Source organism: Podarcis bocagei (assembly GCF_964188305.1).
Source record: "Podarcis bocagei genome assembly, chromosome: 17".
Taxonomy (NCBI): Eukaryota; Metazoa; Chordata; class Lepidosauria; order Squamata; family Lacertidae; genus Podarcis; species Podarcis bocagei.
The window spans coordinates 675,506-702,709 of NC_138143.1; the positions used below are offsets into that span (position 1 = coordinate 675,506).

Genomic DNA, 27,204 nt, shown 5'->3' on the forward strand with positions numbered 1-27,204 from the left:
CCCCAAGCGTCATTTAATTCAACCCCCTGCAATGCAGGAATCTCACGTAAAGCATTCATGACAGATGGCCACCCAACCTCTGCTTAAAAACCTCCCGAGGGAGACTCTTCCACTGTCAAACAACTCTTACTGTCAGAAAGTTCTTCTTGATATTTAGCCGGAATCTCCTTTCTTGTAACTTAAAGTCATTTGTTCAAGTCCTACCCTCCAGAACAACTTCTGAGATATTTGAATATGGTCATCGTATTTAAACACTGGTTTGGGTCCTAGCCTCTGGAGCAGGACAAAACAGGTTTGTTCCCTCTTCCATGACAGCCCTTCAGATATTTGAAGATGGCTGTCATATCTCCTCTCAGTCTCCTCTTTTCCAGGCTAAACAGACCTAGCTCCTTCAACCGCTCCTCATAAGGCTCGGTTTCCAGACCCTTGATCATCCTGGTTGCCCTCCTCTGCACACGTTCAAGCTTGCCAACATCCTTCTTAAATTGTGGTGCCCAGAACTGGACACAGTATTCAAACAGAATAATGTATGCAGGTTGCTCTAGACTTGTGTAAGATACTTTCCAAGGTGATACTGCTGACTGTTAATGCCGTTATACTGTGTAAGACATAGCTCCCTGTTGCCTACTTACCTTTTGTCTTACTGTAGGGATGCCTCCAGGATCCCGTTCCATGGTAGGTTTCCATTTCTAGAAAAAGGGAGACAAAGAGGTGGTGCGGTGAGTAAACAGAAATGTTCTGCATTTGGAAATTCCCATGAAATTAGTAGAGAAGAGCTGAGAGAAATACAGGAGAGGCATGATTGAACTGGCTTCCCTAACTTGGTCAAATTCATATTTTTTTAAAAAAATGATATTTATTACTTTTCGAACAGTTTCAACACAACACTACAAACAAAAAAGAAAAAAAGAACAATACAAATACAATACAAAAGCACTACATACAAAACAAAACAAAAACAAACAAAAACAATTTAAAAACACCTCAAACATTTTCAATATCTTATCTTTCATTCGCTTATTTCCAACGACCTCCTCACACCTCCCTTTTGTATTCCACTTCTATTAATTGTTTCAGCAATTCCTTTCCATCTTCCTCTGTTTTCTATCCTATAATTATCTTAACACATTCTTGCCTTATTTTTTCCTTTAATTTTCTATTAATCTATTTATACTTAATTCCTTATAGCATTTCAACTAAAGCCATATAACTTCATTCCAACATTCTTCTAACATTCATTAATTTTACAATATTTCTATAAATAGTCTTTAAACTTTTTCCAGTCTTTCTTCTTCCCCCGACTCTTCTCCCTGGTCTCGGATCTTGCCAGTCATTTCCACCAATTCCATATAGTCCATTAACTTCATCTGCCATTATCCAACACTTCAGTGCTTTCAAGAAGCAGCCATTCTCTCAGCCAGCAAAAAGCAGATGGTTCACAACAAAGTTTAGGGGTCTGGCAGGGCAAGTCCACCTCCTTCTTTGGCATCCGTCAATATCTTAAATTTTACTCGAGGCTTCCTGCCCTGCCAAACCTAGAGACGTCCCTCTGCCACCTCCTGAAACAATCCATCCCATCCAAAGCTTGCAATGTTTGAAACAAAGCAACATCTCCGACAACACAGCAACCCTCATGCCCACCACAGCAACTCGGCCCAACAATAACAACTTCAGATTTGTTCATATTTCCAAATCCCCCTTCTCTTCAATCCAACGTCCTTCACAGTTATCCTTGAATAAATTCACATTTCTGGCGGTCATACTAACCCCCAAATACCTCTCTTTCTCAACCGATGTTAGTCCTGTCTCCTCCTGAAACTCTGTCAAGCTTTCCTTTTCCTCAGGTAGGGCTCTGATCCTCAGATTCATCTGTTTCTCTTTAAGTTCAATCATAACAAATGTCAGCTTATGTTCATCAAGTTGTCCTTGTATGGATGGGACTCTCTCTCTCTCCAGTTGTATTGCTTTACATTCAGCAGCAAGGGTTTTCTCCTTGACTTCATCCGCAGTTTGCCGTATCAGAGTAGATTCCTGTATCAGTTTCTGGATGGTTTCTGTATTGGTATTCACCTTTTGTCCCAGATTAGAATCATAGAATCATAGAATCATAGAGTTGGAAGAGACCACAAGGGCCATCGAGTCCAACCCCCTGCCAAGCAGGAAACACCATCAGAGCACTCCTGACATATGGTTGTCAAGCCTCTGCTTAAAGACCTCCAAAGTAGGAGACTCCACCACACTCCTTGGCAGCAAATTCCACTGTCGAACAGCTCTTACTGTCAGGAAGTTCTTCCTAATGTTTAGGTGGAATCTTCTTTCTTGTAGTTTGGATCCATTGCTCCGTGTCCGCTTCTCTGGAGCAGCAGAAAACAACCTTTCTCCCTCCTCTATGTGACATCCTTTTATATATTTGAACATGGCTATCATATCACCCCTTAACCTCCTCTTCTCCAGGCTAAACATGCCCAGCTCCCTTAGCCGTTCCTCATAAGGCATCGTTTCCAGGCCTTTGACCATTTTGGTTGCCCTCCTCTGGACACGTTCCAGTTTGTCAGTGTCCTTCTTGAATTGTGGTGCCCAGAACTGGACACAGTACTCCAGGTGTGGTCTGACCAGAGCAGAATACAGTGGCACTATTACTTCCCTTGATCTAGATGCTATACTCCTATTGATGCAGCCCAGAATTGCATTGGCTTTTTTAGCTGCCGCGTCACACTGTTGGCTCATGTCAAGTTTGTGGTCAACCAAGATTCCTAGATCCTTTTCACATGTACTGCTCTCAAGCCAGGTGTCACCCATCTTGTATTTGTGCCTCTCATTTTTTTTGCCCAAGTGCAATACTTTACATTTCTCCCTGTTAAAATTCATTTTGTTTGTTTTTGCCCAGTTCTCTAATCTGTCAAGGTCGTTTTGAAGTGTGATCCTGTCCTCTGGGGTGTTAGCCACCCCTCCCAGTTTGGTGTCATCTGCAAATTTGATCAGGATGCCCTTGAGTCCATCATCCAAGTCGTTGATAAAGATGTTAAATAAGACCGGGCCCAAGACAGAACCCTGTGGCACCCCACTAGTCACTCTTCTCCAGGATGAAGAGGAACCATTGATGAGCACCCTTTGGGTTCGGTCAGTCAGCCAGTTACAAATCCACTGAGTGGTAGCATAGTCAAGACCGCATTTTACCAGCTTCTTTACAAGAATATCATGGGGCACCTTGTCAAATGCCTTACTGAAATCAAGGTAGGCTATATCCACTGAGTTCCCTTCATCTACCAGGCTTGTAATTCTGTCAAAAAATGAGATCAGGTTAGTCTGACATGACTTATTTTTCAGAAATCCATGCTGACTATTGGTGATCACAGCATTCCTTTCTAGGTGCTCACAGACTGTTTGCTTAATGATCTGCTCCAGAATCTTCCCTGCTATTGATGTCAGACTGACTGGGCGGTAATTATTTGGGTCCTCTCTTTTCCCCTTTTTGAAAATAGGGACAACATTTGCCCTCCTCCAGTCTGCCGGGACTTCGCCTGTTCTCCAGGATTTCTCGAAGATGACTGCCAGTGGTTCTGAGATCACATCTGCCAGTTCTTTTAATACTCTTGGATGCAGTTCATCTGGCCCTGGAGACTTGAATACATCTAAACTAGCCAAATATTCTTGTACTGTCTCCTTAGTTATTCTGGGCTGTGTTTCCTTTGCTGAATCATTTGCTCCAAATTCTTCAGGTCGGGCATTGTTTTCTTTATCGGAGAAGACTGAGGCAAAGAAGGCATTGAGGAGTTCAGCCCTTTCTGTGTCCCCTGTTTGCATTTCACCATCTTCTCCTCTGAGTGACCCCACTGTTTCTTTGTTCTTCCTTTTGCTACGAACATACCCATAAAAGCCTTTTTTGTTGCTTTTAACCTCTCTAGCAAGCCTGAGTTCATTCTGTGCTTTAGCTTTTCTGACTTTGTGTCTACACGTGCTGGCTATTTGTTTGAATTCCTCTTTGGTGGTTTCCCCCCTTTTCCATTTTTTGTACACATCCTTTTTTAATCTTAATTCAGTTAAAAGTTCTTTAGATAGCCACCCTGGCTTCTTTAGGCACCTTCCATGTTTCCGTCTCATTGGTATTGCCTGACGTTGTGCTTTTACTATCTCCCTCTTAACAAACTCCCAGCCATCATGAACTCCCTTTCCTTTTAGTATTGCTGTCCATGGGATCTCACCCAGCACTTCCCTAAGTTTTATGAAGTCGGCTTTCTTAAAGTCAAGAAATTGAGTCCTAGTATGCTTGGCTGCTCCTTTCCGCTGTATAGTAAACTTCAGAAGAGCATGATCACTCGCGCCTAATGATCCTTCCACTTCTACCCCACTAACCAGGTCATCAACATTGGTTAGGACCAGATCTAAAACGGCTGTTCCTCTTGTTGCTTCTCCCACTTTCTGGACAATGAAGTTGTCTGCAAGGCCAGTGAGGAATCTGTTTGACCTTATGCTCTTGGCTGAGTTTGACGTCCAACAAATATCCGGGTAATTGAAGTCCCCCATTACTACTATCTCCCTTCCTTTTGCATGCTTTGCCATCTGTTCCAGGAAGGCATCATCTATGTCCTCCGTTTGGCTTGGGGATCTATAGTAAACTCCCACAGTGAGGTCTCTGTTATTCTTCTCTCCCTTAATTTTGACCCAAATGCTCTCACATTGGCTTTGAGGTTCTAAATCTTGGATCTCTTCACAGGTATACACATCCCTGACATATAACGCCACTCCTCCTCCTTTCTTGTCTGGTCTGTTTCTCTGAAATAGATTGTATCCCCCCATTATTACATTCCAATCGTGGGACTTATCCCACCAGGTTTCAGTGATGCCTATTATGTCATATTTAGTTTGCTGTACCAAGAGCTCAAGCTCATCTTGTTTATTTCCCATGCTTTGCGCATTAGTGTACAGACATTGAAGTCCATTAATCATTCCCCCGTGTCTCTTATTTAAGGATTTATTCCTCCCACCACTAGGTCCGCGTGCTGTTTGCTCCATTTGGTCTATGACATTTGGATGATCATCTTCATTAATTGATAGACTCCTACCTTCAGGAGCACTGTCTCCCTCCCCCACATTAGTCAGTTTAAAGCCCTCCTGATGAGGTTTCTGAGATTTTTGGCAAAAACATTCCTCCCAACCGTTGTGAGGTGCAGCCCATCACTTGCCAGAAGTCCATCTTCAAGAAACTGCAGTCCGTGATCTAAGAATCCAAACCGTTCCTGTTTACACCATTTGCGAAGCCAGCTGTTCACTTCCACTATTTTCCCCTCTCTCCCTGGGCCACGTCGTTCAACTGGGAGGACAGACGAGATGACAATTTGTGCATTTAGTTGCTTCAATTTCCTGCCGAGAGCCTCGTAGTCTCTTTTGATCTTCTGGAGGCTATTGCTTGCAGTGTCATTGGTTCCCACATGAACCAAGAGGAAGGGGTATTTGTCAGTGGGTTTTATGATTCCTTGCAGTCGTTCAGTTACATCTTGGATCTTAGCCCCGGGGAGACAGCACACTTCCCGAGACATCTTGTCAGGCCCACAGATCACTGCTTCTGTTCCCCTCAGTAGGGAATCCCCTATCACCACTACACGCCTCCTCTTGGGTTTGGTCGGGGTTCTTCCGTGAGCTGTCCGTTCCAAGGTCGCCTGCACATTCCCTGAGGACTGACTTTGCTGCTCGTCTTCATATACCTGATCGACTGTAATGAGGGAGAGATCCTCAAATGGAGTCTGCTCTTCGTCTTCCATGCTAGGGGAGAGGACCTCAAAGCGATTGTGTATTTCTAAACAATCAGAGTGAACCCTGGGCCTCCTACTTCTTTGAGTCACGTTTCTCCATATATCTGGCTCCTGTGTTGATGAACTAGCCTCCTTCTCAGGGGAGTCCCCTGTCTCCTCCTTGGTGGGGACGGTGTGCTCTGTTGCTTCCAAGAAGAGCTCCAGCTCTCTAATTCTTTGGAGCGTAGCTACACGTTCCTCCAGTTGCTGGACTTTGTCTTTTAAAAGGGCAATCAACATGCAATTGCTGCAGGTGAAGCTGCCTGCAACCTTTGGCAAGATGGCAAACATTGCGCAGGAATCGCAGGCGACTGCAGCTGTTCCCTCCCCTTCCATCTTGAGATCGTGTTGTTGGGGGTGGCTACAGAGGTCCTCCATCATAAAAAGCTTGAAGACAGGACAAATAACTTCGCCCACACAAAAAAAAAACCTAGGTCTCCCCTAACAAACGTTTGAGACTAGCTCCCCTAAATCTAAAAGATGGATATAACTGCGCGCGCCGCTAGGCGTGCGCCGCTGCCCTACAAACTCTGATAAGCTCCTCCCACAACTGCTGCCCTACAAACTCTGATAAGCTCCTCCCACAGCTAATCCCCTGCCTCAACAGAAACCCTGCCCCCTCTGACCTTTACACAGGGAAAACAGCTAATCAGCCACAAGAAACACACACACACACAAGAAAACCCTTTATTATTTAAACTTTCTACAATTAAGTCTATTTTAATATTTGCAGCATCCACTTTCACATTTATCGCGTCTGTTTTCTTGTGAAGCTGTTCCAGCGAATCATTTATTTTCACTAATACGACCGCTAAGGCCTCATCTGTTGACATTCTGTCTGTTTTTTCCTTTCCATTTGCCATAACACTTAAGAGATTCAAGGTCAATCCCAGAGTCTCACAATTTTTAACCTTGCAGCTGGAAATTCCCCTAGCCCAGCTCCTGTAGAGCAACCAATTTCAAAAGCTTCCACTAGGGGGGAACAGTTTCTATTTGTATTAGTCAGTACAGTCCTCTTTTAAACAATGTTCCAATAATCCAAAGTTAGTTTCAGTTTTCAGTTACTTTTGCTCCTTTTTTTAAAAAAAAAAACAACAGCCGGAGACAGTAGAAACAATGTATTCTCTTGTTTAGCTACCTGTCAATGAACGTTCTAAACGCTGTCAATGAACATTCCAAAAGACATCGATCCTGCTAGCAGCCCGTTTCCAGGGTCTGAGCGGCGGTATTTTAACTCTCTTGACTCTCTCCTAGAGGCATATTCAGTCCACCACTCCCCCCCTTCTCCTGTCTCCAAAGGGGGGGGGGTTAGTTCTTTGACGATGGAGATTTAGTCTTTTTACAAAAGGCTTTCCAAGACTTCGGCTTGCATGCTCATTGCTTTAGTTTATTTACAAAAGGGGAGGCGGACTTCCTGTATTGAACCTCCCCGTTTCGATGCCAAATTAAACGTTTAAAAATCCAATTCCCCCACTTCAGCTCTACTCACGGGTAATTACTTTAGAGTCAAATTGTCCACAGGAAACGGTCAGTGCTCTCTGGCAACAGCTATGCAGCTTCGCTCCGTGGAAGAAGCAGACGATTCGAAGCACCACACCGCTCACCCCACGTCGCTCCAGATCCCCGAAACCGGGTTTCCCTGCGAGTAGGGGAGGCGCAAAAGGTGCCCGCCGAATCCACGTTCACAGGCTTCTCCCGCCTGTGATTTTTACGGGTCTCCGCCTTCGCCGTGGCGGTACAGACCCAAATTCCCACAGGGCAAATTCCTCCCGATCAGAGGAATTCCGCCATTGCCGGAGGCACCAACCCGGAAGTCTCCTAACTTTGTCAGATTCAGATCATTTGCAAAGAGATTCAATCACAGTTGTGCCCATTCCCAAGAGGCAACCACATGAAAGGTTTGTGGGACCAATATCAGAAGGATGCAGGATAAAAGCCATCCAAACCAAACAACTCAGTCTGCATGCTCTGCAAAACTTTAAGGTCAATCTGACACACAAACTCCCTAAATTTCTGCAACTGGAAGTCATTTGTAGTGGAATTCATCCCAAGCTCATTGGCAAAGAGCATTTCCCCACACTCTCAGCAGAAAGATCAGCCAAATAGCTAACAAGCTGGTCAAAGCCTGGATTCAAATACCCAAGTAAAGTTTAAAATTAGGACAGTAGGGATGGCATAAGTGTGAGGATTATCAGAATATGCTCATATGGGAAGTACCATATTTTTTGCACCATAACACTCACTTTTTTCCTCCTAGAAAGTAAGGGGAAATGTCTGTGTGTGTTATGGAGGGAATGCCTACGGGTGGCATGCCTACGGATTTTCCTCTAAAAATACGTGCGTGTTATGGTCGGGTGCGTGTTATAGAGCGAAAAATACGGTACTCAGCATGGGTATTGCTGTTAACACACATATATGTCTACAGCCAAAATCCAGTGTGCTCATGTCTATAAGTCAATGCAGACACGTTATGCACCCCTTGGCAGAGACAGCATCAGAGAAGAAACACAATATGCCTATTAACTGCACCTCGACCCAAGTATTTTACTTTTATTGACATATGGTGGTGAAACATGTCTTATGGACGTAAGAGGAGCCTGCTGGATCAGACCCACAGCCCATTTAGTCCAGCATCCTCTTCTCCCAGTGGCCAGCCAGATGCCTGGGGAAAACCTGGAAGCAGGACGTAGTGACCTTCTCCCTTCCTAAGATTCCCAGCAACTGGTCTTCAGAGTGTTACTGCCTCTGACTGTGGAAGGAGACTACAGCCATCTTGGCCCTCTCCTCCTCCTCCCTGAACTTGTCTAATCCTCTTTCAAAGCCATCTACAGTGGTGCCCCACAAGACGAATGCCTCGCAAGACGAAAAACTCGCTAGACGAAAGAGTTTTCCATTTTTTGAGTCGTTCCACAAGACGAATTTCCCTATGGGCTTGCTTTGCAAGACGAAACGTCTTGCGAGTTCTTGCGAGTTTGTTTCCTTTTTCTTAAAGCCACTAAGCCGTTAATAGCCGCTAAGCCGTTAATAGCCGCTAATAGCCGTGCTTCGCAAGACGAAAAAACCGCAAGACGAAGAGACTCGCGGAACGGATTAATTTCGTCTTGCAAGGCACCACTGTACGTTGGTGGCCACCAGTGATTCCTGTGGAAGTGAATTCCAGTTTGACTATGTACTGTGTGCATAAGTACTTTCTTTTACTCTGTCCTGAATCTTCCAACATTCGGCTTCACTGGATGTCCCTGAGAGTGAGAAAAAGCTTTCTCTATCCACTTTTTCCATGCCACGTTTAATTTTATAAACTTCTGTCACGTTACCCATTACTCACCTTTTCTCTAAACTAAAAAGGCCCAAACGCTGCAACCTTTCTTCACATGGGAGCTACTCCATCTTTTGCTCCCACAGAATACCCACATGACCCACAAAAACTTGTGCTGCAACAAAAACATCTTTGTAGGATCCAGCATCAAGCCACTTACTGTGGTAGCAGAGCGCTTTCGACGATGGCAGCTTGCAGCAAGCTGGGCCTTGGGAAGGAGCCCATCCTGGCAGCCAAAGAAAGGAAGAAAGGAGAAAGAGTGAAGATATCCCCACATATTCAGAGTCATCAGAGGCAGACCCAGCCAAAAGCTCAGTCCAGGAGAAAGAAGAGACAACAGGACACCTCTTTCAAAGGAGGAAGATTGTGCTGCAGAAAGGGAAACTCAAGAGATGTATGTTGCATCTCATATCAGTCTTGGGGCACGAAAAACCAAGAGCCTCAAATGAAGGCCTAATGCAGGCAAGATACAAGGAAGATCCAGGTGTTTCTGGACTGCGTCTTGAGCTTAAAATTGTGCCTATTTTCCCTCGGCTTTTTGACTCCATCTTCCTGCTTCTAGGACTATTCTAATCCATAAGTTCCTCAGTTCCTCCTATTCCCAGTTAAAGCAACCAAGTATGCTAACAATGCACAGATTCTTAGTGTACTTGGTTGCTATAACTTGGAGATTCCGACTAAACATCAGGAAGAACTTTCCAACAGTCAGAGCTGAAGAATAGTGGAATAGACTCTCACGAGAAGTGGGAGACGTTCCTTCTTCGAGGTTTTTAAAGCAGAGGCTGGATGGCCATCTGTCGGGTATGATCTACTTGAAATTCCTGCATTGCAGGGGAATGGACTAGATGGCTCTTAGGGTCCCTTCCAACAATTTTATGCTCACTCCTGCCTGCCCCTTCAGTGCTTGTGCCAGGGCCTAGTCTCCAGCTCAGCACTCTAGGAATATAACTAACCAGAATCAGAAGAGGCACATGTTTAATGCAGCAGGCACTAGCATATCACCATGATCTTTAGAGCTCAACCTGCAGCACACTCCGCCAAAAGATGATTGGCCACATTTGCTTTCATTCTTCCATGAAGATCCAGTTGGAGGAAGCCACAGCACACCACACTTGCAGATTATGGACAGCGTAGCCAAACCTGCTTTACTGTAAACTGCATTTCAGTCTCTCAATGAATAATGTGATGGCAGTGACCAGCTAGCAGTAGGTTTGTCGTTTCTCCCCCTATTATTAATATCCCAAATGAGCAGGGAATGGGAGACCAGGCAAGCGCATGCCAACATTCTGCAGGCCTTCCAATCATATCAGCTCAGCCAGGACTGAAAAATTACACTCCATTATGTCTTGACCCCCACTCACTGCAGATGCTGGTGGTGCAGCTGGCAGCCTCTTGTGGTGTCCCCTTGGGGCCCGCTGGACCTTGGGAGCTGGCCCATCCTGGCAAGCAGAGGGGGAAAGAAGCAGGAAATACAGGAACAGATAAAGGCATACACAAAGCTAAGGGACTTCTGACACCAGGCATATAATCCTAAGAGATTATTGATGAAAAACACAGCATTGTGTTCCATCATCCAAGGAAATGAGAGGGCTATCCTAGGTTATCCTAACAACCCTCCAAGATGACAAAGAGAATGTGTCTGACCAAAAAACCAAACTTACTGGCCAAGCAGACATTTAAATCCAGGTCTACCCAGTTCATAAATCAAACTCTCCATTATCTGTCTGATAAATTGGGCATTCTGACACCCACTACGACACACACCACTCCCAGGCTCATGATATGTGGATTTGAGGTGGGGGGAGAACTTGAGTCCAATATCAGATGGACTGTGTGCAGTCACACATTCTTGCCTCCTGCATGAGCTGCATGCAGATTCAGTACCACTCACTGTCACAGGTGCTGGCTTCTTCTGCCGGCGCCGTGCTGGTGTAAAGGTCTCCTCCATGGAGAGGACTTCCTGGTGTCAAGCAGGAAAGAGACAGAAGAGGCCATCAGGCACAGCACAGACTTGCCAAGGGATGAGGAGGAAACGAGACGCCAAGACATCTCCCCAAGAACAAATACAGACCCAGAGAAAGTCATACCCAAGGTCTCCATATCGCAACTGATGGCTACATATTGCAACACACCAGCTAGTACAGCCATCATCAAAAGAGGAACATGAGATCAGCATGCTGCTGCTCCCAACATTAGCCTGACAAGCTGCAGGCCCTCACCATGACTGATGACTGAACAAGAGGGGGAAACATACCAATGGCAAGAGAGGCGCTTTTCCAGAAACCAAGAGGCTACATGTAAATCTATGAAGCAATATAAATGGAATAAAGGAGCACAACATCCACAGGAATGGAATCAACTAAGAGATGTCAAACCCAGAGAAGGCAACACAGCAGGTACTTACTACTGTAAGCTTCTTCGTGCTGTAGCCATCTTTCTTGGGTGGAATTTTTTTCTGAAAGGATCAAGAGATGGTTAGTGCCAGAGCTACAGGTCACCACCTCATTCAGGATCAATACAAATCTCAAAACACACAACCCAAGAGTGTGTGTGACAGGAAGGGCAAGCAGAATATTCACAGAGCAAGCTAAAGCCTTTTCTAGAAGAAGGATAACCCAGAAGATGGGAGAGCAGTCTCCAGGTGTGGTTAATTCTGCACTGACCATGAAAAGTGACCATTCTCATCAAGGAAAGCAGAATCCAGCAACATGTATAAACAGTACACCTTATTCACATTTCCATCATCCCTTGTTTTATCTAATTTTAAGTATTTCGTAATCATGTTTGAGAGCAAAGAGCTATACAGGCCAATGACCCTCTACCCCTCCTCCTGAAAACCTCTCTGGCTTCTGAGATTTCAGCAAGCAGTGCCCTTGCATTTTCAACTGCAAAAAGAAAGAAAGAAACTGCAAAGAAAGAAAGAAAGAAAGAAAGAAAGAAAGAAAGAAAGAAAGAAAGAAAGAAAGAAAGAAAGAAAGAGGAAGGATTGTCAAGGAACTGAATTCTGTGATAACCATGCCACTGGGCTGTAGCAGAACCACCTCAAGACGTTTTAGGTTCTGTGTTTGAGAGTCTAGGGCTTGCTGATTGGAAGATCGGCGGTTCAAATCCCCTCAATGGGGTGAACTCCCGTTGCTTGGTCCCTGCTCCTGCCAACCTAGCAGTTCGAAAGCACGCAGTGCAAGTAGATAAATAGGTACCGCTCCGGCAGAAAGGTAAATGGCGTTTCCATGTGCTGCTCTGGTTTGCCAGAAGCGGCTTAGTCATGCTGCCCATATGACCCGGAAGCTGTACGCTGGCTCCCTCGGCCAGTAAAGCAAGATGAGCGCTGCAACCCCAGAGTCATCCGCGACTGGACCTAATGGTCAGGGGTCCCTTTACCTTTACGGTGAATAGAAACAAGCCTACTTCAAACTATAGTTTATGTGATGGACTATATGGAACTGGCAGAAATGACTGGCAGAATCCGAGACCAGGGAGAAGAGTCGGTGGAAGAAGATTGGAAGAAATTTAAAGACTATCTACAGAAATATTGTAAAATTGATGAATGTTAGAATGATGTTGGATAGAAATTAAGCAGTTTTCAGCTGTAATATTATAAGGGAATATGAAAAAATGGATTATTTAGGTAAAAATTTAATGTCATAATATTTTAAAATTAAAGACTAGGATAAACAAAGAGGGTAGGGATTTGCTGAACCAACAAACCGAATTGGAATACAAAAAAGGGAGGCGTGAGGAGGTCCGGGAAATAAGCTAATGAAAAATAAGTAATGGAAAGATGGAGTTGATTTTAACTATTTTTTATTTTGTCTTTTTTTCTTTTTTATTTTGTAATACTTTGAAAATCTTAATAAATATCTTATAAAAAAACAAACAAACTATAGTTTATGAAATTGGATTGTTTCCTCTATTCATAGTTAAGATTAAGGTATAATTAAAAGTTTTGACAACCTACTAATCTGTGATTAATAAATCTGAATGTTTTGGTCTCCTCATGGCCTTGCCAATGGAGGACAGTGGAGAACGTGTGAGTTTGGGATGGGGAGAGGAAGGAGGTTAGGCTCATTCCTGTAAGTATTAAGAGGTACGTCTACATGTGCTACATATTTAGGCTGCCCGCGGGAAGGTAAACGGCGTTTCTGTGCGCTGCTCTGGTTTCGCCAGAAGCGGCTTAGTCATGCTGGCCACATGACCCGGAAAAACTGTCTGCGGAAGCAGACAAATGCCGGCTCCCTCGGCCTTTAAAGCGAGATGAGCGCCGCAACCCCAGAGTTGTTCGCGACTGGACTTAATTGTCAGGGGTCCCTTTACCTTTTTAATGTTGCTCTTTAGAGCAGAGAGACCAAGTACGGATCATGTCAGGGAACTGACATCGGAGCCAGAGGCGGAGGCAAGGCTCCCAAGTGATGCTGGAGAAGGGCCCAGCAGGGAGAGAGGCAGCGCATCAGCGGGGGAAGGAAATCAGCGTAACACCAGGGATAAAGGGGGGCAGATGGGGGAATCGGTGAGGGGGCTCCAGGACTCCTCACTGGAGACCAGCGGGGAGAGCACGGGTCCTCCGCTACCCACACCCTCCCTGCGCAGAAGACTTCCGCGCAGGGAGAGTAGGAGGAGACTTGGCGTCAAACAGCTTTTATGCTGGAAAAGGTTTAAGAAACGCCCACTGACGGATTCTGCTAGCGACTGAAACAGCCACGAACTGAAGGGCTGTCCAGACAGAAAAGGTTTAATCAGGCAACCTAGCCAGGAGTGGCGGCAACTTACGCACGAGCAACCCCTATTATTATTACAGATCACATCAAATTGATGGTTATGTCAGGAATTTCAACATATGCAATAATATTTCAAGGGGAGATCCCAAATCATCCTAAATGATCCAGAAGTTGAGTATTCTTGGAAGTAAAGCGAAGCATGGAGTAAAAAAAGTTACTATACCATATGGGTTCCTTCATAGTCTATCAAGGATTCCTCAAGGGGGTGGGGAGTAGCAGTACCCAAGATTTCCCCAAAAGAAAGCTTGCCTGTGACTTTGATTTTTCCCAGCAATATGCAGCTGCAGGAAACTGTTTAAAATTTATTAGGCTACATTGTCAGTTTGCCCAGGGCAACAGCAAGTCTCAAAACGCAAGCCAGTATTTCTGAGGAACTCACTCCACAGACAAGCGGAAAAGAATATCAGAAGGTAGAAAGTGAAAGCAACCAATTTAAGTCTTTGATCCTTCCTTATCCAAGTAGCATACAGAATGCTGGCCACTTCATTTCAGCAGTACCCCAATACTCTGGCCACCTCATGAGAAGAGAAGACTCCCTGGAAAAGACCCTGATATTGGGAAAGTTGGAGGGCACAAGGAGAAGGGGACGACAGAGGACGAGATGGTTGGATAGTGTTCTCAAAGCTACCAACATGAGTTTGACTAAACTGCGGGAGGCAGTGGAAGACAGGAGTGCCTGGCGTGTTCTGGTCCATGGGGTCACGAAGAGTCGGACATGACTAAACGATTAAACAACAACAACAAATAGTACTGGAGAAGATAAAAGCATCCGTAAATAAAAGAGGGAGATCAGTGAGCCAGCATTTCATAGTTGCTGTTGTTGTAAGTTATTTGAGGCAACATCTATGTAAGCTTCATACTGTAAACTCCCACAGAAGGGGATAAGGAGTGAATATTTATTCATTAAATGCCCCAACACCTCAAAGCCATCCAATGAATTCAAGAGGTCTCTTAGTATAACAAATATATATCCTTACCCTACCTGTAGAATTTGTCACCACTTTACTTTTAGATGCCTTTGTGAGCAGCTTTTTAAAGTTGGACGGGTTATATCAGCAACTATTATTACTATTATTATTTTATTTGAATTTATATACCACCATATACCCCGAGGTCTCAGGGTGGTTCACAGAAGAAAATCAAAATATAAAACCACAAACTATATAATCAAAATAAAAACAACCCAATACCCCCCGCCCCCCAAAAAACCGCACATTTTAAAAGAGCATAGGATGTCAATTAAATCAACCAAAGGCCTGGTTAAAAAGGAACGTTTTTGCCTGGAGCCTAAAGGTGTATAACGAAAGTGCAGGGCGAACTTCCCTGGGGAGAGCATTCCAGAGATGGGGGGCCACTGCAGAGAAGGCCCGTTCTCGTGCTGCCACCCTCCAGACCTCTCAAGGAGGAGGCACATGAAGGTGGCCCTCAGGAGATGATCTCAGGGTCCAGGTAGGTTCACATGGAAAGAGGTGGTCTTTGAGGTATTGCGGTCTTGAGCCATTTATGGGTAAAAACCTAGAATTGGGCCTGGAAACTAATTGGTACCCAATAAAGTTGGACCAGGATCAGTATGAAATGCTCAAACCATCTTGCTCTGGTGAGCAACCTGGCCACTGAATTCTGCACTAGCTGAAGTTTCCGAACTGCCTTCAGAGGCTGCCCTACATATAACGCATTGCAGTAATCTAACCTTGAAGTTACCAGAGCATAGGCAACAGTAGTTAGGCTATCCCTGTCCAGATAGGGGCATAGCTGAGCCGCCAGCTGAAGCTGATGGGAGGCACTCAGGGGCACGGAGGCCACCTGAGCCTTGAGCAACAGCAAAGGATCCAGGAATACCCCCAAGCTATGTACCCACTTCTTCAGAGGAAGTGTAACCCTATCAAGAGCAGCAGACTAACTTCACTGGATGGCTCAATGAAAAGCACTTTCCTTTTCCCAAAAATATAATCGTCATGAAGACAGAAGCTCTCAGGCAATGGTATTACTCCACAAAGAATATTCATCTACTTTAATTTCAAAGTTGGGAACCTGATAAATTCAATAAGCACCACACAACTGGAATGCAAGCTACATTGTGTGAAACATAACTGTTGCCTTTATGAACGTACAACTAAAAAGAAAGAGAATCCAAGAGAATTTAATTGGATTGACAAAATGCATGTTTTTAGGACTTGGCAAGCACTCTAAACAAAGCACAAAAGGCACTCCTATAAAACCAATGAAATGTTCTGAAAACAGTATAGAAGTCAACCCAACTTGCCGTGGTCCAGTGCAACAGCAGAAGCATGTTGCCTAAGATAAAACCACGTCATAACCACAGTTTTGTCCACCGCCCCAATGCCCCCATCTCCTTCCTTTTGTTAGAATTCCTGCTCCATGATTGCAGTCATAGGATTGTTGTCTTTCGCGTGACGGTATATGTTTCGACTCCACAGAGTGGGAAGTGACAGAGACAGGATGTTTGTGTTACTGTGTTCCGTGAAGTGGGACTATTGCCCTTTGTTCTTTTTCTCTTTGCTGTCTGATGCAAAAGGGAGAGGGAGCCATGTTGCAGTGCTCCGTGTGTGTTTACAGTGGTGCCTCGCAAGACGAAAAACTTGCTAGACGAAAGGGTTTTGCGGTTTTTGAGCTGCTTCGCAGGACGAATTTCCCTATGGGCTTGCTTCGCAAGACGAAAACGTCTTGCAAGTTTGTTTCCTTTTTCTTAACACCGTTAATACAGTTGCGACTTGACTTCGAGGAGCAACTCATAGAACGCGGTGTGGTAGCCTTTTTTGAGGTTTTTGGTGATTTTTGAAGCTTTTCCAAAACTTTTCCGACACCGTGCTTCGCAAGACGAAAAATTCGCTAGACGAAAAAACTCGCGGAACAAATTAATTTCATATTGCGAGGCACCACTGTATATGTAAATAAAGTAGATTAGCCAAAATGCTGAGTTGCTGAGGTCTGTCACACTCAAGTTGCACAAACTCTGTGGATCCCTAAGTGTGCCAGTGTCGGTTGGCATCAGTCACTGTGATGTTCAGGCTGAAGAAAGCTTATGAAGCTCCAGAACGATCCAGCAGGAGGGAGAGAACATGCCAGTCGGGCATGTGTCTCTGCCAGGGTCCTACTCGAGTGTAGGATGAACTCCTGACACCTTTCACACCTATCCTGTTTTGCTCCCTTCTCCTTCCTTTCCCACCCATCCTGTTTTGCTCAGTGCCCTGATGGAAGTACAACAGACTCTCATGGGATGCAGAACCTAGTCAGGCCAAGCATACACACCTTGCGTTTAAGGCAGCGGCGCTTGAGACATTTCCATTGCCGCTTCATGCCTGGTTTCTGCCTCCGCAAGCAGATGTGGCAGCTCCCACAGTCTTCAGTTATCTTGCAAGCCTGACACATACCACATTCAAGGCCCTGCAATGAGAAAGGAGTGCGGGGAGAAAGGAAAGAGAGGCAAAAGAACTGTTAAGGCTTGAAATGGCTGCCAAGTTCATTTGGGGCAGGGAGGCCAAGAAAAAGGAACAGCAGAATTTCTGGAAAGGGACACAAGGGAGGAATAAGCAAGGAGCAGCCAGTGGTACCTTTTTGACAATCTTCAAGCATCGGCGCAGCAGACATTTGATGCCAATGCGGAGCTTGGGGCTTTTGGCTCGCAGGACACACACACTGCAGATGCCGCAGTCCTGAGACATCTGGCAGGCTTGGCACACACCACAACCAATTTGCTGCAAGGGCAGAGGGTAGGGGGTGAGGAGGGATTCAGGGAAGGCAACACCATGAACCCAGAACCTCCAAGCTGCACCGTGAGCCTGTTGGCCATCTTGGCTGACTCAAAGGAGAGCACAAGAAAAGGACACCATCTCCAACCTCTAACACAAACTCACCAGGCCATAGATGAAATTACCTTATACTGTAGTAAGTCAAGGTTTGCATAGCCCAGTGCCATCTACTCAAGCAGCAGCTCTCAAAAGGTCTCAGACCATGGTTTTTTTTCTGAGACCTTTTATGCAAAATCCTCTGACTCAAGATGCCAGGGATTGAACATGGGACCTTCTGCCATACAAAGCTTTGTCACTGAACTCTGCTTATCACACATCTATCCCAGTCATTTATGGGGCTCCCAGTGGCATATCATCCAAGCGAATACGCAGCTTCAAGTCCTCCACTGCTATCTGAGAACTGGAGACACGTCCCTTACCTCTGCTAACAACCCTAATGCTTTCACCCATCCCAGGGCATGGCCAAGTCTTGGTTATTCTCTGAATGGGTGACTTGAGTTTTCAAGCCTTTTCCAAAACGAATATCCCATCAATCAACCGGCTGGGAGGGTGACATTTTAAAGCCACCTGTCCCTCTGTCAACTGAAGGCAGAACGTGTTTTTAAGAGAATAAAACATAAATATACCCTTATCTCTTCAGTGGCGTAGCGTGGGGGGTGCCAGGGGTGCCGGCCGCACCGGGCGCAACATTTGGGGGGGGGGGCGAGTCCAGAGGGAAGGGACAAGTTCCTTCCTCCGCCGGGCTCCCCGCCGCCACCACCAGCCTTGCGCCCTAGCGCGCGCGCGCCCCCCGCCGCCGCTGCGGCTGCGCTCCACTCACTGCTCGCAGGAGGAGCAGCCGCTGCAGCAGCGCCGGCGCCGCCACCGACGCCTGGCCGGGCACGGGCAGCCTCCGCACCCCGCCGCCGCCGCCATCCCCTCGGCCCAGCCACAGGCGACGGCTGCTTCTGCCGACTGGGAGGGAGGAGAGCTCCGAGGGTCCTCGCCGTGCCCTGCGCTCCCCAAAACCCTCCAAGAGGAAGCCAACGGGCGGATGAGGGTCTCCCGGCAGAAGGGGGCGCCGCTGGCTCCGGCTCTCAGCGCAAGGGGGGGGGCGAGGACGGAGCACGGCTGGAAGCCCCCGGACCTGGCCAGGAGGAGGAGAGGCGCTCGCCAAGCCTGGATCTGGAGCTCTACCTACAGCCCAAGGAGAGGAGGGGGCGGGGAGGCGCCCGAGGGGAGGGGGCTTCGGCTGCCTCGGCCCGCAGGGGCTCCGCAAATAATAAATTTAATAAATTCCTGCTGAGCCTTTGGGGGGGGTCCTTGGCTCCTTCGCTCGCCCCCAGCCCCAGTGGCGTAGCGTGGGGGGGTGCAGGGGGGCCGGGCGCAACATCTGGGGGCGCTCGCTCGCACACGAGTGCTAAAATCCATGGGTTAGGGGGCGCAAATTACTTGCCTTGCCCCGGGTGCTGACAACCCACGCTACGCCACTGTATCTCTTAAATCCCTGCTGCACAGGCACAGGAGGATTTTAAAGCGCTAAAGGGTTAGGCATGTGCAAGTCACTGCAGGCCAGCTGCAGCCAGGGACACTTTTAAACACACACACACACAGGTTAGAAACGGAGATAGGAAAGCGAGGAGCCAAAGGGTACCTTAAACCGAGGTTATGGGTGCAACAATGGAATGTCTAGGCATGCTTTTTTATAACAAGAATACAAAGCTGGAAATAAATGAACTGCAGCTAAAATATTATGTTCATTTTTTTCACATGGTCTAGTCCTTCCCCTGCCCACCCCCCTAATATTCTTAAGAGGGTGTCTTCTCCAGGGTCCTTAGAGAGTAGCGGGAAGTGGGGAGGCAGAAAAGTTCTTCCTTTCCTTCCACTCTGCAGTTTTAATCTGAAATCTTAGGCGCAGTACTGCAACCAGAGCTCAAAAACTGCTTGCGCTAATAAAATCCCCAGTCGCAAAATGCCCCCAGAACAATGGGAGTTTCACTCACTGACACCCCCACCTGCAGCAGGTAGACAGCAGGTGTTTGGCAGCGGGGCAGAGAGATTGTCACAAAGTGTAGAACCTGATAATATAAAGCAGGGTTTACACACACAGATCCCATCGCCCCCTACTTCAACTCATATTTCTAAGTAAACAAAAAATGTTGGTAAGCTCTAGATCTTACCTTGTAATATCTCTGCTCCCGATTGAAATCTCTTCTCTGAGCTGAAAAGAGGAACAGGAAGAAAAGATTAAAACCTGTGCAAGAAAGAGCAACATTGGCTCAAACACCCAGTGCTAAGGAAGTCAGTCACAAGGAAAATAATTTAACGTTAACCGATAAGCTACCAGGAGTATGAAGTGAGCACCAATCCAATAGTCCCACACCTGGCATCTTACCATTCTTCTGAACGGTGATGGGGGGTGGGGAAAAGACTGAATCGCATTTACATGGCTAATCTGGATAAAATTTTCTGATGCCCTAGAGAAGATATTGAGCGCCTGTGGCCCTGCAGGTGCAGCTGAACTATAACTCCCATAACCCTGGAAAGCATGGACAATGGCCTTGGATAATGTGAAATGTAGTTCAGCAACACCGGGGTGGGGTGGGGTCAAAAGTTTCCTTCACCTGCCCTAGAGAGTTATCCAATTTAGCATGTCAATTTTGCTTGCATTTAGTAAATAAAATTTTGAAATAGCCAAGCCTGCTTAATATGGCATTTGGAATTTGCATCCATTAATTTTTATTAATGATCATATGAAATGGAAATTTTCCACAGGAAAACAGAAAAACATTCCACTCCACATCACTGCTTGTTAGATGAAGCAGCTGAGGAATGAAGTAAATGAAGGCAAGGAAAAGGTCTCCCAGCCATGTTTCTGAAGCATGAAACCAACCCTCCTCTATGAAAGGGAGCACAGGGAAGGGCTCACACAGGGAAGGCAAACCTGTGACCTCCCAGTTGTTGCTGGACTCCAAACCTCATCAGCCCCAGCCAGCAGGGTGAATGGTCAGGGATGATGGGAGTTACTGTCCAACATCTGGACAGCTTGCAGGTTCCGCATCCCTGGGATAGATGAGGAAGAGGAAGGTGTAGTTTGAAAGATACATAGAAAACAAGAAATAAACCTTTAGTATTAACAGGCATCTTCCGCTGTGCAGATTTCCCAAGGATTTGTAATCCAGCAGATGGAGTGGGGTGAAAGTCTGCTCAGTGTACCTTATTTAACTGAAGTGAGATCTGCATCAATGCAGAGCAGGATCTTTTTGGCTACAGCACCTACCCTTTAAAAACTCCTATCCAGGGAAGTGCTCTACTACTTGGGGGTGGGGGATAACTTGCCCTGTCTACTGGTGTTCATGTAATTACTAGCAAAATACCAATTACTGTGGCACTTTGGGTACAGCAGAACAAGAGCTTACACTGCAAAGACCCTGGGTGGGGACCATCCCTGTGTCACAGGGTCAAAGGTGGAGTACGTGGTTTGACTCCAACAACGTCATCCTGTTAGCATAAGGACTTCCCATTGTGCAACAGCCTCCAGAGCAGATTTTGGGGCAGAGGGCACTGGACTCCCATCATTCCTGATCACTGGCCATGCTGACTAGGGATGATGGAAGATGGGGGGGGGGCTAAGGCTCCCTACCCTGCCATAGAACTGAATGGCTGGCTACCAGTCATTAATTACTATGTGAGAAAGTAAATGGATCCTCTGCTAAAATACGACAGAACCTAAATGCAGCCCTTGCCTACCCCAGTCATTAAGAACCATCAGTGCACAGAGCAAAGCAGACTCAAAATTCATAAATGTACATTTTTTTCAATTCCCCAATATATTGTACTTAATGCAGATTGTTTTCCTGTGAGCCACACTGGGATCCAATCATGACTGAAAAGCAGGACATAATAAAATAAAAAGCAAGAATTCTCTGCTTAGCTCTTAATTCATTCAAAGGCTTATCAAAGTCAGACTGCTTTCAGTATACTGCTCCAACCATGCTTTTGGAAAGCAGCAAAAAAGGGGTTGGGGACTTGCATCAATCGACATTTGCAACACTGCTTCACACAATGCAATGTCAAGAGAATCGACTTTCATTATTAAAGAAGTATGACATGAAAATGTTTGGGCAGTAGCTAATGATCAACTGCGCAAAACTCCAAGAAATCAGTGGCTTTGTTTAAACAAGCAGAGCAGAAGCCAAGTGGCAACAGAGCTTAGCTGAGGAAGTGGGAAAGCCCATTGTCAGGGGTTTAGGAGCAGAGGCACGGGCAAGGGAGGAAACAGAGAGCGAAGGGGAGGAGGCAGAAGAAAAGATGAGTGATGACGACGACCCGAGATCTCCTAGTCTTTCCAGTGAATCAGAGGATTCACAGAAAGGAGCACCAGTGGCCAGGGCAAGGGGGGCACCCCAGGAAGATAGAGCCAGAAGGGACTCAGGGGGGAGCAGCTGGAAATCGGGACCAGCGTCACCGCCAGGAAGCAGGGAAGAGGAAGGGAGCCAGGGGGGAAGCGTTGGCAGCTCACCACAGGAGGGAGGGCATGAGTCAGGAGTGGCCACACCTCCATCGGGGAGCGAAGAAACGGTTAAGAGGAAGGTGGAAGGTTGGGCGCGCGCGCCAAGTTCAAATGCAGAGGAAGGCGGCGCAGTAAGCAGCCCCGAAAGGGAACCAGGTCCTAAAGCCCGGCGCAAGGAGGCAGGAGGGTCCGGGTCAGCGTCAGAAGAATCCCGGAAGGAGGAGGCCCCGGGGGGTAGAGGGACCCAGAGGAGGACAGTCAGGCGGAAAAGGTGGAGCAAGGCTAGGATATTAAGTTGGTCTCACGGGGCGGAGACTCAGACGGAGCTTCGCCGATCTAGCTACTAGACGTAGAGTTTGCGCGCAGCAGCGTGAGAATGGAAACTGTAATTCAATAAAGACTTTTACTTAATGATCGCTGGCTAGCGTGATCCTCTGTGAGCTAGGATCTTCAAGCAGCTCTGACAGTAAGCTCCGTCTCTCCATTGTGGGCATCTACAGCCTCGAGGAGGGGAGAGAAACAGGTGCCTACTAGCGAGCTCACGAACGGCAGACGACATGACGGCTGAGCAGCAGATAGAGGACCTCAGAAAAGCAGTGGCACAACTGAACGCCGAGGTTCTCGCATCCAGGAAGAGAGAGGAGGAGGCAGCTGCCGCCTGCAGGGATCTCCAGGTCAGGTTAGACGTGCTGACAAAGCAGACACCCCGGCAGGAGGGAATTGGGTTGGCGAGACGGACAGGCGGGCTGGTCTCTCACTTCGATGGGAACCTGCAACAGTACCCCAACTTTAGAGCCGACGTACTGTGCGCACTGCAACTGCTGCATAAAGACTTTAGAGATGAACAAGAGAGAGTGGGGTTCATCATGTCCCATCTGCATGGGGATGCGAAAGCATGGCTACGCAATTTATGGAGAGATAAGGATCCGGCGCTCCAGAATGCGGATGCCTTTATTAAAGCGATGGATGGGTGCTTTTTATCAAGTATTGACGTGGATCTTGCACGGAAGGAGGTGCATGGGCTGAGACAAGGGAGGGCCAGTGTCAGGCAGTATCATGCCCGCTTTTTCGCCTTGGTCAGTGCCCTGGAATGGGACAGAGATTCGGCTCCTGTAAGAGACCTCTTTTGGGAGGGGCTGCACAACTCGATTAAAGATGAGATCGCGAGGGGGGAGAGACCCCGAACCACCCAGGAGGTCGTTCAGAGGGCACTGGCAGTGGGGGTGAGGCTGGAAGGACGTCCGTGGAGCAAGGACGAAGGGCGTGGAGGGCGCGAACCAGCCGGGGGCCCCTCCTTCCTTCCCAGAGAAGCAGCGCGGGCGCAATCCACGCCTCCGCCAGGAGGAGGAGCCGAACCTATGGAGGTTGGAGGTGCAAGGGCTCAGTCAGCAACCAGAGCCCTAGCACCGGCAGCAGTGAAAGCGAAGCCTCCTAGAGGGAACAGGAAGTGTTACGTCTGTGAGGAACCAGGGCATATGGCAAAAGAGTGTCCCCAGAGGCCCCACAAGCTCACTGCAGCCTCAGCAATGGTGACTGCAGCAACGCAGCAAGGAGGACCACAGCAGGGAAACGACGCAGTCTGGCTGGAGGAAGAGGCACTGGGGCCCAGCCAGACGTGTTACTGACGCAGTCCCCAGAGATTTTACAGCCCGTGAACCCCCTCCCGCCCAAACCAGTAGTGAGGCTCACAGCATCTCTCCAGCTGCCCAATGGAATCACCATAGACGTGCCAATCACCATTGACTCAGGCAGCAATGCAGACTTTATAGGGCAGGACTTTGTCGACAGGCACGCTGTGCAGTTGCTGCCGGCCACACTGCCCCTGCAGGTTGTCACGGTGGATGGCAGGGAGCTGCTCGGGGGGCAAGTGGTGAAGCAGACACCACCAATGGTGATGCGACTTGGGAATCACAGAGAAATCATCAGCTTCAACGTCACTCAACTATCTGACACGCCCGTTGTATTGGGCATGAGTTGGCTGGACAAGCACAGCCCAACGATGGCTTGGTACCAGAGGCAGCTGACCTTCGGCTCTTCCTTTTGTGCTGAACACTGCATCGTGCCCAGGCAGGAAGGAGAGGAAGAGGAGTCACAGCTGCTGCTAGGCACGCTGCAAGCGATTCCCCACAAGTACGCTGAATTTTTGGAAGTTTTCTGCGAGAAGGAGGCAGACAGGCTACCCCCTCACAGACCATATGACTGCAAAATTGACCTGCTGCCGGGGGCGGCGCTGCCTAAAGGGAGACTGTATTCCATGTCAGAGGACGAACTGCAAGAACTCAAAGAGTTCATTGATCATAATTTGCAGCGCGGCTTCATCCGGGAGTCCAAGGCAGTGGGGGGCAGTCCCGTATTCTTTGTTAAGAAGCGGGACACGCCCCAAAAGAGACTCGTAGTGGATTACAGGATTTTGAACAGTGTGACTAGGCCATCGGACTTCCCCATGCCCCGAATTGACGACCTCCTCGCAAAGGTACGGAAGGGCAGAGTGTTCACCAAGTTGGACCTGCGGGGGGCGTACAACCTCATTCGCATGCGGGAGGGTGATGAGTGGAAGACAGCCATGTTCACGCCACTGGGGACCTACGAATATAGAGTTATGCCTTTTGGATTGCAAAATGGCTCCCACGTTTTTCAAGCATTTATGCATCACGTGTTGGCGGGACTTCTCTACAAGACGTGCGTCTGTTTCTTAGATGACATCCTGATCTTTTCGGAGTCGCAGCAGGAGCATGACAAACACGTCAAGGAAGTGCTGAGCAGGCTAAAGCAACATAGGCTCTACGCCAAGCTGGAGAAGTGCCAATTTGACGTGACGGAGGTGGATTTTCTGGGCTACAAGCTGTCTGACAAGGGGCTCGCCATGGACAGCGCCAAGGTTCGAGCGGTGTTGGATTGGAAGAGCCCGCGCAACCGGAAGGAGGTCCAACGGTTTGTCGGCTTTGCGAACTTCTATCGCAAGTTTATCAAGGGCTTCGCGATGCAGACGGCGGCCATCACTGACACGCTTAGCTCCAAGAAAAAGAAGTTCATTTGGACAGAGCAGGCGGAGCAGTCCTTTCAGGCACTCAAACGTCTCTTCGCGTCGGAAGAGCAGCTGCTTCATGTCAACCCCAGCAAGCCGATGAGGGTGGAGACAGACGCTTCGGACAGAGCCGTGGGGGCGGTCCTGTTGCAGAAAGACCCGCAGGGGGTGTGGCGACCGGGAGCGTTTTACTCCAGGAAGCTCAGCAAGTCCGAGCAGAACTACACCATATGGGACAGGGAGTTGCTGGCCATTCACGCAGCGTTCAAGGCGTGGAGGCACTTTCTGATCGGCGCCAAGCACACGGTGCAGGTTTGCACGGACCACAAGAATCTAGAGCACTGGCGCACGGCACAGTTCCTGAATCAGAGGAAGATACGTTGGGCTGAGTTCTTTGCGAACTTCAACTTCCGAATAGAGTATGTCCCGGGGGACACCAACATCATGGCAGACGCTCTCTCCCGTAAGCCACAGTATCTGGAGGACGCAACACCAGCGGCCGCCATGCACATCTTCGCACCGACAGTGTGGGCGTGCGCCGCGGCGACCGTGGACCTAGAGGCGGTGCGACGAGCGTTGCAGGGGGACTCCTTCGCACGAGCAAAGATGGCAGAGGTGCAAAGGGGCAAGGCAGCGGCCGACGGTTTCCAGCTAAGAGATGGATTGCTCATCCGTAAAGGGGCCATCTACGTGCCGGGAGACGAACTTCGAGCCAAGGTGCTGCAGCAGCTGCACGACGCGCCCACGGCCGGGCACTTTGGCAAGGAGAAGACGGTGGAATTAGTAGCCAGGGATTTCTGGTGGCCTGGAATGAGAGGGGAGGTCGCAGACTACGTGGCGAGGTGTGACACCTGCCAGAGGGCCAAACCAGTGCACAAACCGCCGGCCGGACTGTTGGAACCGCTGCAAACTCCGGTCGAACCTTGGGAAAGGGTGGCCCTGGACTTTGTCACGGATCTGCCCAGCTCAAGGGGCAAGACGGCAGTGCTGGTGGTGGTGGACCTGTTTTCCAAGATGGCCCATTTCATTCCGTGTGCTAAGGTGGCCACGGCGGAGCAAACCGCCAAACTGTTCATAGACCACGTGTTCAAGGTTCACGGTCTGCCACGGTCTATTCTGTCCGACCGGGGGCGGCAGTTCATCTCGAATTTCTGGCAGAAGCTGATGGGCTTCCTGAACGTCAAGATCAACCTGGCGTCGGCGAGACACCCGCAGACCAACGGGCAAGCGGAGCGGGTCAATGCCATCATGCAGCAGTACCTGAGATGTTATGCAAATCAACAGCCTGCGACGTGGGTGGATTACCTGCCGCTTGCCGAGTTCGCCTACAACAACACGAAGCACGTGTCCACGGGGGTCACGCCGTTCTTCGCCAACAACGGGAGGCACCCCAGAACCTTCCCGGGACTGGAAAGAATGGGGGAGGGGGAGCCGCAGACAGCAGATGCGTTCGCGTCGGAGCTGCAGGAAGTCCACGATCAGCTGAGGCGCCACCTGGAGCTGGCCAAGCACGCATACAAGGTACAAGCAGACAAGCACAGAAGGGTTGGAGAAGAGCTCCACGTGGGAGACTGGGTTTGGTTAGCAGCCCACGCAGTGCCGGCCAGGTCGTTGGCCAAGAAGAAACTAGGGCATAAGCAACTGGGGCCCTACCAAGTCGAAGAGCAGGTCAACCCGGTAGCTTTCAGACTGGCACTTCCGGAGGGTTCCAGGATGCATCCGGTATTCCACAGATCGGTGCTCACTCCCTACAAGGCACCGCACAGGTTCCAGGAACCCGGAACGGCGCCGAGTCCGGCCAGAGACAGAACAGGGCACGCGGGAGTGGCACAGAAGGAGCGCATCAACGAAGTCACGGAGATTTTGGACTCCAGATGGGGGGAAGAGGGGGTAGAATACTTTCTCGCCAAGGAGGGCACCCCGGCCAGTGCGAACAGCTGGGTGCCGGGCTACGCCTTAGACGAACCTCTGCTCAAAGACGAGTTTCATGCCCTCTTCCCACATAGACCTATGCCAGCAGACTTTTTCGACGACTGG

General features: G+C 48.3%; 1 protein-coding gene and 1 long non-coding RNA gene across 15 annotated transcripts in view; one reads left to right on the forward strand and one right to left on the reverse strand.

The window, feature by feature from the left end:
* The window catches only part of LOC308577293 (methyl-CpG-binding domain protein 1-like), a 178,683-nt gene that overhangs the window by 103,084 nt on the left and 48,395 nt on the right, over positions 1 to 27,204 (reverse strand). For 8 of the 14 annotated variants that reach the window (XR_014003572.1, XR_014003573.1, XM_081177353.1 and 5 more), the window contains 8 exons: positions 19,810 to 19,850; positions 17,453 to 17,596; positions 17,151 to 17,285; positions 11,510 to 11,560; positions 10,997 to 11,065; positions 10,467 to 10,544; positions 9,266 to 9,331; positions 633 to 689 (listed from right to left, as the gene is read on the reverse strand). Coding sequence is in view for 12 of the 14 variants with exons in the window: in XM_081177353.1 (XP_081033479.1) it covers positions 633 to 689; positions 9,266 to 9,331; positions 10,467 to 10,544; positions 10,997 to 11,065; positions 11,510 to 11,560; positions 17,151 to 17,285; positions 17,453 to 17,596; positions 19,810 to 19,850 (641 nt within the window). In the remaining 2 variants the exon portion in view is untranslated. The remainder of the gene's footprint in view (positions 1 to 632; positions 690 to 9,265; positions 9,332 to 10,466; positions 10,545 to 10,996; positions 11,066 to 11,509; positions 11,561 to 17,150; positions 17,286 to 17,452; positions 17,597 to 19,809; positions 19,851 to 27,204) is intronic. The other 6 variants (XM_081177359.1, XM_081177358.1, XM_081177357.1 and 3 more) reach the window with 6 other exon arrangements.
* The window catches only part of LOC308577359, a 207,657-nt gene that overhangs the window by 81,579 nt on the left and 98,874 nt on the right, over positions 1 to 27,204 (forward strand). The window lies entirely within an intron of this gene.